The sequence below is a fragment of the Stylophora pistillata genome, chromosome 7, assembly GCF_964205215.1.
Source record: "Stylophora pistillata chromosome 7, jaStyPist1.2, whole genome shotgun sequence".
Lineage (NCBI taxonomy): Eukaryota > Metazoa > Cnidaria > Anthozoa > Scleractinia > Pocilloporidae > Stylophora > Stylophora pistillata.
In genome coordinates, this window is record NC_142525.1 from 1,320,582 (window position 1) to 1,330,879 (window position 10,298).

Consider the following 10,298-nt stretch of genomic DNA (forward strand, 5'->3'; position numbering starts at 1 on the left):
CGCCCAATAAAATATTTTTTCTCTATTTTCTGTTATTAGTCAAAGATGCCGCACAGCTGTTTCGCTCATCGCTTATTCATGATTGACTGTTTGCATTGTTTCAATTAATTATCGTTGCATGAATGAAAGGGTTCTGCGGATACACCCATTAGACTCACTACCCTTTCAACTATATATTGTCTGTAGCGCAGACGAGTGACGTTTTAGGACATGACAACGTATCTAAAAGTGAAGTAGCTATCACTTTGTGTATCTTAGTTCCTCGCGTAACCGACAAACGTGAAAGTTAGGCTATTTGATACACATTCAGTACTCTAACAAGCGGCGCAAAATGGGTTTTATTCACAAAATTCACGTGGTTTGTTTATTCGGTTTCATTTTGAAAGCTTGGCATGGCGAATGCAGCACTCAGCAATTGTCTTGTTCAGTTGAACAGCTTGGAACAAACACCCTATGGAATCCAAAAGTTCCTGCTAAAGGTTAGAAGAGAAATACACCAATATTTCATCTGTGGTCTTGTGTTTTCCAACTTACTCTTGACACAATTTGTCTTTGATAGGAGAGGAGCCGCAAGTTTGTGTTAGTTACACAGAAAAAACATGCTGTACAAGACAAACGGAAGATTCTCTTCGTATCAAAGCCGCAAAGAATATTAAGACTCGATTGCAAACTAGATACATGGCTGCAAAGAAAGACATGTTATCACTTTTTGATGATTTGAAAGGTAAGCCATCGATCCATGACTCGTTCAACTATTTTGTAAGTTGTTGAAAAGCACTTTATTATTTGCTTTGTGTAAACAAATTCTCTAGGCTACTTGAGTGATCGCAGCTGCCTTCGGATTTGCGGTTTGATTAGTAATTGTAACCTAAAGTAGAAGAAGAAGCAACATCACATTCAAACAAAAAAATCTCGGGCTCTCTCGAGGTCTTCAGAACAATGCCTTGCTTAATCAATTGCCCTTCACACGAATTTCCTATGGGGTATTAAAGTAACGAGGCACTTGAGCATTTTAGCTTGTGGCGCAAGCATGCTCGGAATTGTTTCTTTTTGTTTTTCCTTTCTCGAGTGTGTTGATTTGCTTAAAAAAGCAAACTTAGTTTTTTTATTACTCAGTACCCTTCCTTGATTTCATATCGAGTCTCGAGTGCAATTTTCTGACGCCTAATGAGTCAATTTTCTTCTCTCTGATGTTTCTTTCAACAATTCAACGAACGCATATTGCATAATGGATATAGAATAGTTAAGAACCTTACAGCTGCATCCTGAACATGAAAAAAACCTCACTGAAAACTCGCTTATAGTCTCGATCATTCGATCGCGAAGGAAAAGGATTTTGGTTGGTGCGAGCGCTTGTTTCCGGCCTTTAATCTAAGACATTACTGCCATAACCGCTCTGTCGTTGATATTCGTATTTTATTACATATATATTCCACGAGAATGTCTGAATATTGTGATTTTCTACAATACTTCTCAACGCACAAGTTTATTATGAATAATTCAGTCATTACGAAAATAAATCGTGCTCTCGTTGCTTAATCTAGCGATGAAATCTGGTGTAGAAGTTGGGTTATGCAAATCATGACAGTAGACGCCTGAGATCATTAGAAAACAATAAAAACATAACTGACATGAAGTAAACCTTGTGCATCTATGTTCGTGATCGCGTGTTTCAGAAGCATTGAAAAAGTATCCTCTGCTTAGAAGGTCGTCTCTATCATCGCATCAGAACCGCCTACGGGCTCGACAATTCCAATCTCATATGTTTGACATTCTAAATTAATGAACAGATATAAATCATCAAAAATTTGAAGCGCTCCTTGTCCCAGCGGGAGTTTTCTTGAAATAGGTAGATACGGTGCACCATACAGGGTAGCTGTAAAGTCAAATGTTTCTGAACCAAACTAATTGCCCTGTGTTTTGATCTGAAATAGAACTTTAGAGCCTTTCTTTTCGTTCTCTACGTTTAATAAAGTAAATATGCAAATTTAGGTATAAATGACGAAAGATCTGGAACGTATTAAGCCAATTTCTTTTTATGTAAATAATATAAAGAGAAGAACGTTATTGTCTGCTGATGCTATTGCTGTTTGTTAACCACAAGTGACCACTTAATTTTTGTTTTGCATCTGAAGTCTTATTAACTTAATACCAACTAGTTCTGGTATTTAGATTTTTTTTCGATAGAAATATAAAAGTCATATTGTTTAAAGTGTGGAAACTTTTAGATTTCTTTAGCTACCAACTTATCTTCCTTTGCACAGTGGGCATTCCACAAATGACCCCTTCAGTTAGAAGTTCACAATGTTAATTTGCCCTTGCTGATAGGTATGAGTTAAATAAAATTCTAACCCTAGAGTATTATTTTTTTAAAAATTAATTAGCATTGTGTGGAATAGTCCATTGAATTAATGTTGTAGATGTTTGACCCAATTTTCAACTGGGGTGCAGTAATTGTTTATCATTTTATATTTTAATTGCATTTTTTTTATTTGACTTTAATTTGAAATCAAATTGAAATTTTTGTTTTGCTAAACATTTTGATTATAAAAACGATTTGAACAGTTTTTTTCTATTTTTCCTCTTCATTGATTTGAAATGACATTTTTTTCATTTCCAGGGCATTTTCATAGCCTGATGGAAGAAGGTAACAGACAAAGTATCACCTTTTTAATGGGAAAACAACCCAATCTTACTGCAGATGAAGTCAGTGCCATATCAACATTATTCCAAGACCTTGAAAACTATTTTGCTGATGATAAACAAGACTTGGAAGAAATTGTGAATACATTCTTTCGCAGTTCTTTTTCAATGCTGTTTAAATATTTAAATCCAGGTGGAAATACTCTCTCGGCAAAATATAAGCAGTGCTTAAAAGATAACATGGATAAGATTAAACCATTTGGTACTCGCCCAGCAGAATTGGTGGGTATTTTTGAGCAGGTTTTTGAGCCAGTGCGTGGCCTTTTCAAAGGCTTGAAGTTTGAAGTAGAGGTATTGCGCATGGCTCAACAGTTCAACATCACAGATGAATGCAGAAATGGTCTGGTGGAGATGAAATTTTGCTCATTATGCCAGGGTCTTACCCAAGTGAAGCCATGTTATGGGTTTTGTATGGATACAACTAGAAAATGTCTGCTCTCTGAAATTCAGCTTCAGTCAAAATGGGGACAGTTAACAGACACTGTCCTGTTACTCACCAAAGAAGTTGGAAACTCGAAGTTGGAGAACTATTTAAACTCTATTCACTCAGATTTATGGAGTGCTGCCACATATATGTTATTCCAGAAGGCTAATATCAGGCCACAGGTAAGGTTGCATGAAGAATCTGATCTCCAGGATTTGAGAAATATAGTGTGATGGACTCTAGGTCAAGAGGTCTGGAACGAGCCCTAGCTGGGTCACAGATTGCCTCTCTCTGCTTTGGAGTGTAGAGGGAAAACTACATACATACATACATACATACATATATTGTGGGAAGGAAAAGACAAGTAAACTACAAGTTCATCCCTACAAGCCTGTTTCGTGGTCGCCCACTCATCAGTAGTTTACTTGTCTTTTTCCTCCCTCAATGTATACTTTGCTCTACTTCTATGTACTGAGCACTGTTCTACGAAAATCAAGTCACACTTTACATACATACATACATACATACATACATACATAGGTTAATTGACCACTCCCCATAGGGGCTTTTCAGGACCAATACCCACCCATCCCACCCAGGGGAGGACATCCACCACACAGTAATCTCGTGCATGGGAAATTAATGTCTCCTACCCCTAACCCTGCAGGAGACGAGGCCTACAGTTTATTCATCCTTATCCGAGAAGACTAGAATATCTATCCATTTCTTGATTATAGAAAGGTAGCAAATTCTCCTCACTTATTTTAAGACCACGAGTATTGGTCGGACTGGGGCTCAAACCCTCGACCTCCCACACAACACAATCCAGTGCTCTAACCAATTGAGCTAACCTTGAGGTAATAAGGGGAGGGGGTGGTAACCTGTTCCAGATTAATATCTCATCTGGGGGGAAGAATTCTCTTGGTTGCTTCTGCTTTCTATAATATCAAGAAATGGATAGATATTCTAGTCTTCTCGGATAAGGACAAATAAACGGTAGGCCCCGTCTCCTGCAGGGTTAGGGGTAGGAGACGTTAATTTCCCACGCACAAGATTACTGTGTGGTGGATGTCCTCCCCTGGGGTGGGATGGGAGGGAAGGCAAGATCATTACATGGACTGAAGCGGCTGCCAGAGGCACCTGATAATGCTGACGTCCGATCTCAACCTTATCATTGTAACTGGACACGTTTGTTGTTTAGAGTGTTCAAGACTTTCTTTCTTCTTCTTTCTTTCTACGTTAGAAAATGTGATAAGGAAAATAAGCCATTCAGGCGAGAGAAATGTCAACTGTAAGCAATAACACAAATTTCTGTGAGGTTTTGTACATGGTTTGCTTTCATTTTCGTAAGAAAGACACTTTACTTTCACAGTGGATCTCTTCACCCAGGAGTATAAATTTCTGGGTACTGGCAAATTGTCAGGGAAGCCTGATGAAATGCTGTGGGAGAGGGTGGGGGTAACCTTGCAACTGACTGGTTTCCAATGGAGTAGTAATACTCTTAGTCACTTCATGCCATGGAAACGAGGACATGCTGACCAGCTGGATGGGCCACTTGTTTTGAGCACAGACTTTACCCATCAGTTTCTGATCCCATACTTGGTTGGTAAAAACACACCAAGAATTACAGCCACATTTTAGGTGTTCATGGTTTTCTGAGACTGAAAACTGGTGAACTTGTGAAATAGTTTGGCCAAAATTCTTGGCTGAGATTACATTCTTAAAGATGTAAATACTCAGATCAATATTATTAACAGGTTTTGAAGGAGTGTGGTGAACCTACCTATGATGATGTGAAGACCTCTCCATATAAGGAACCTGTTCCACCGACTCCTCACGTCAAAATACGACTCTTTGCCAAAATGGATGATGTTAGAATAAAGCTGAATTCTCTTAGCTTATTCTTCCAAGAGTTACCTCAGGAATTATGTGTAGTTGATGGTCTTGCTGCAGAAGAGAAAATCATTGACAGTTGTTGGAATGGAACATCTGTGGCAAGGTGAGGACTTAGTGGTCGATATTTCAATTTGAAGCCACTATTGGTGACTGTTCTTTTTTTCTGTGCAGCATCAAGACTTGGGCATGTAATACCACTCAATAAGAAAGAGTTAAAACATTTTGAGAGCCCAAATTAAGAATTTGATAAGATAACTTTTCATTGTTATCATGACTTTTTCAATTTTGTCTCAACTTTTCACTGTAATTGTAATTTGTCTCCTTCTTTATAGCTTTACATTTATTACATCACTTTACATTAAGCTCTCTTTGAATTTTCATAAAATTTTAGTCCCAGTATAGTTCCTCTTTCACCGATCATTTCCCTGAACAAATACATATGCATTACAAAAAAAGTAGTGATCACCCAGTACTGATACAAAACTAAAATAAGGATAGTTAGAACAAATTGATTAAAAAAGATGAAGATACATCTTAAGTTCTAAAAAATGTTCTAAAATTCTGTCGCATAATCCTTTGCTACAAAAATATATCCAATTAAACCAATTATTAGAGAAATTATGATTTGCTCAGGATGCAATTTTTGCAGTCATCTGATAATTTAATTAGGCCAGATCTTGTTTTCAGATTAGTTTCCTAAAAACATCTAAAGTTTGTTGTTCTCTCTCTTTTGCACTTAACTTGAATCTACATAGTGGTCAGATATCTTACTAAGGGCTTCCCAAAACACATAGTGTTTTACTCTTGGGTTTTTTCATTGTTTATTGAATACATTTAGATTTTTTTCTGCAGTGAATTAATTCTCTGTTAAATTATTTTCTACAGGTACGAGTCAAAGCAGGATGATTCATCCTTGTCATGGGAGAGTAAGAACCACTTGACATTGCTTAAGAGGATGATTAACGACAAGATTGCTATGATGGAGGAGGCTATTGTCAGAAAAGATGATGACGATGAAGTTGATGGAAGTGGCAGTGGCAGTGGGAGTGGTGAAACAAATGGTAATCAGCTTATATTTTAACTTGGTTTTAGGGTTGAAAGGGCAAAAAAGGGCCAAAGAAGACAATTTGTGTAATATTACATCATGTAATGAAGTGCAAGGCACATTGCTTTCCTTTGGAGTGAGTAATTTACAGCTAGCATTCGGATGGCATCTCAACAAGGAAGAGGCACAATTTTAAAGAAGAAAAGAAGGTAGCATGAGTAATATTAATTACATGCAGTCAAATCTCCACCTAAAGACACTTTTGTAAGCAAACGGTTCTTCTTATGAACACATTTTTGTCATTTCCCTCTTTTGCCTTCTAGTCAAACTCTGTATTAATGCATGTAAGCAGATGCTCTCTCGTAGATGGACACAGATTGAAAATTGGATTTTTCTTTTGTTTATACTCTCTCATCAGCAGGAAAACAAGCTCATCTATTTGTTTGACTTTAACAAGAGTCTTACATAACACTCTCCTACAAGTGGATTCACCCAACTTTTCTTTGATGTCTGCTTCTGGGAATAATTTTCATGGGCAAGCAATTCTAGAAACAGACACTTTTTCTGATTCCTGAGGTTATCTGCTTATGAGAGAGTTGACTGTATCACTTTTCCTATGACCAAAAAAGCTTAACTTTTAAAACATTTCATCTGATCACATGACTCAATGTCCAACTCGTGTTTCAAATTCAAGCTGCAGCACTGCTTTTCTGAAATATAAAAGATTAAATGTGAATTAAATCTGGCCACAGAATGGTTACCTAATGTTCAATTATTTGTATATTGCATTGCAAAATAAAGAAACGTGTATTGTATCAAGGGTTCAAAAGAATATAATTACATGGATGTGCATTAATTATGTAGGTGTCATCAATTCTAATTTATGTTTATTTTTTTATAATTAGGAAATGAAATCAGTGAAAGTGGCTGTGGTGAGGATGACGAGGACTGTGGAAGTACTTCAAGTGGAGAAATCCCAAACCGAAATGTCATTGGAACGGGTATGTGTTAGATTTTCCCTATTTTTTGGGTTCCCTGTTCTACATAGAAGCTAGTGTCACGAGACCTGTTTTCCATATTTGGTATTGTACACGAGGTCTTCTTTCAGATTGGAAACACTTCTTACCGCCATCTTGATCTGGTTTACTGTATTCCTGGCCTTTTATTCAGGATACACTACAGTATGAAGATTTTTATTCACTTTTATGTTTTCTTACCTGGGACATCGGTCTGTTTTGTCACAGTGTTTTCAGTTGTCAAACCCTTTCACATGTAAATTATTATTATTACCAAAGCAAAAATATTTTAAAAGGTCTACACATAGAATGTCAATGATGTAAGTCTAAGAAACTGAATATAATTATAAGAAAGTGTTAAACAGAGGTCAGAAAGAGAGACATGTGACAAGATTCTTACAAGGCTCTCTCCTTGACCTCTGTTTAACACCGGCTTTGAGATTGGACGTGGAGGCGTGGTGGCCTCATGGTTAGTGCACTTGACTCAGGATCGAGTGGTCCGGGTTCGAGCCCCAGTTGGGACATTGTGTTGTGTTCTTAGGTAAGACACTTTACTCTCACAGTGCCTCTCTCCACCCAGGTGTATAAATGGGTACCGGCAATTTAATGCTGGGGGTAACCCTGCCATGGACTTGTATCCCATCCAGGGGGGAGTAGAAATACTCCTAGTCGCTTCATGCTACAGAAACCGGAGTTAAGCACTGGCCTAATGGACCACTAGGCTCGTAAACAGACTTTACTTTTAAGATTGGACATTGCGAGAATTTGTGTCCTTAAGTTAAAAAATAGGCAACATTCAGTGCTTTTGGGATAAACCCCAATATGCATTCTAACCTTTTGGTTATTGTTATTTTCAAGTCCTTTGGGTTGGTTTTATTCTTTTTCTTGAGCTTGAGTCTGGGAAGGTCATCCCCAGGAATTTAGACACCTGACAGGGAATAATTTTTGTTTTTTAGTTTAAAAATAGGCAACATTTAGTATTTTTGGGATAAACCCCAACATGCATTCTAACCTTTTGGTTGTTTTTATTTTTTGTAGAAGATGACTTTGATTTTAGTACGGCACCTCCTTCAAACAGTAGCATGGACAACAGAGCCCAGGCAGGAGGGGTTGACCCCAAGACAACTCGCAAGTCTGGCGATGTGCTAGCTCAGGGTAATTCATCTTCATCTCTTGGGGTCACGTGGCAGCAGATCCTAACTCTACTTCTGTTGGTATGGCTCACAAGAGGGTAGAAACGCCTCAGCAGTCACTCTGATGTCAAATGGATCGAAACAACAAAAAATGGGTCATCCAGGAGAGTTTTCCCACAAAAACAACTGGCAGAAATGCAAGGCCTGGTTCAAAGACTTTCGAAATTGTTGTATAAAACATAAAGTGTAACCAAAATTTTCAGAGCCTCGATTGTTAGCAGAAGGAGGGCACAATGATGAGTGTATAAGGGAAGAGGGAGATCAAAAAGAAAATATTGTCTGTGGACTTCTTTGAGTCATTGTTTAGATTGCACACTACCATAAAATGATTTCTCAATGGTCAATAATCATTCAAAAGTCATTGATTACAGGTGAACTGGTGAACTGTGTGGCTCAGATGTCCACAGTTATTTTTCTCTTCCCTTGTTGCCTGTGTTTGCAGCTCTTTTCTCTCTAGACAATGATTCAAGGAAAGTAAAGGTCAATGTGTTATGGCCAAAAGTTTAATTTTGTTTTTGAATTGTTTTTTCAATCTGAGCTTGAATCAATTTTGCTAACTTGTCTTAAGGCATATATAAGGTCTGCTTTTAAGGAAACTTGGAAGATTATGATGCAATGCTTCTGTAAGAAGAAAATTATTTTGTCTGAGTATCACAAAAGCCAATTGAAAACATTTTGCAGTGCTTAACCACAACTCAGTCAAATTAACCATGTAGATATATAATTTTTTAGGAATAGGCCTGATCACATTGCTCAAGCCTAAACTGACCAGCTGCTTAAACGTGGCACTGTATTTTGTGTAGATTACAAACTACAAACTTACAGAGTACCTGTTCATTTATATTTCAGTCATAAGTGTCGATTCAAAATGTGTTTGAAGGATTCAAGCTGTTAAGTGTAAGCTTTCTCATTGGGCTAAACCATTTGTATGGTTGAAAAATGCCTTTGTTCTTATCTTCATCCCTTCAGTTTCTTTTTCTCGCCAGCTAATCATAACATCTCTAGCTCCAAAATTCATTTTATTAGCAAATTATTTATAGTGTCTTGATTACCTACTGATAGTGTTAGAAACTAGTATAATAATTCTCAGTTTGTTCATTGACAATTTTACAGCCAAAATGTGTGCTAACTCAAAGCATTATTTTGATTAAGTAAAAAAAGACATTTGACATTTGGCATCAAGTTCTTCTCTAGGTGAACATATGATGAAGTAGAATCAGTGATTGTAATTATGAATAGTTAGTAAAGTAATTGTGCCAGAAACGATGCATTGTAAATAAATGATATTTTTTCGGCAGTAAGGTATGGAGATAGAATAACTTCTGGTTATGATCCTGATCATGTTGTGAAAAGGTCAAGTCTGTAGTGGAGCCTATTGCCTGTACACCCCCTCCTTCCCCCAGCCAAAGCTTTTCCCAGTTTTCATATAGAATCAAGTGACTGGCAGTATTAGTACCCCCCACCACCCCTCTGGCCTTAGGATCCCAGTTCATCACAAAGTTACCCACCCCCACCCCCAGCATTTCATAAGGCTTCCCTGAAAAATTGCTGGTATCCATTTAGACTCGTAGCTGAGGAGAGGCAAGGTGAGAGCAAGGCATCTTGCCTCAGAACAACACGCTGACGCAGCTGAGTTTCAAATGCAGACCACTCAACCCAGTGACCATTGGGCCACTGGGTTGAGTGATCTGGATTTGAAACTCAGCTGTGTCAGCGTGTTGTTCTGAGGCAAGGTGAGAGTAAGGTGTCTTGCCTCAGAACAACACACTGACACAGCTGAGTTTCAAATACATACCACTCAATCCAGTGACCATTGGGCCACTGCCACTAGTACTGATTGTGTCGTACATTGGTCAAAAAATTTGTTCACAGTTGAGACAACAAAATCAAGAAAGAGCATAAATTAAGGGGAAAACTATCCTTTGCCTGATCATGTAATGAGTTGTTATCAATTAAGATTGTTCATTCATCAAAAAGCTGCCTTGAAGCATTTTCCCTTTCATCCCAAAGAATCACTGGCA

General features: G+C 37.8%; 1 protein-coding gene across 1 annotated transcript; it reads left to right on the top strand.

Annotated features, from left to right (window-relative positions):
• The first annotated feature begins 45 nt into the window (after positions 1-45).
• Positions 46-9,574, top strand: LOC111328451 (glypican-4). Its single transcript, XM_022932884.2, has 7 exons — positions 46-479; positions 560-724; positions 2,621-3,309; positions 4,885-5,126; positions 5,909-6,084; positions 6,974-7,069; positions 8,123-9,574. Exons 1-7 carry the CDS (start codon positions 332-334, stop codon positions 8,317-8,319), a joined length of 1,713 nt encoding a protein of 570 aa, XP_022788619.1. The 5' UTR covers positions 46-331; the 3' UTR covers positions 8,320-9,574.
• Positions 9,575-10,298: the final 724 nt, after the last annotated feature.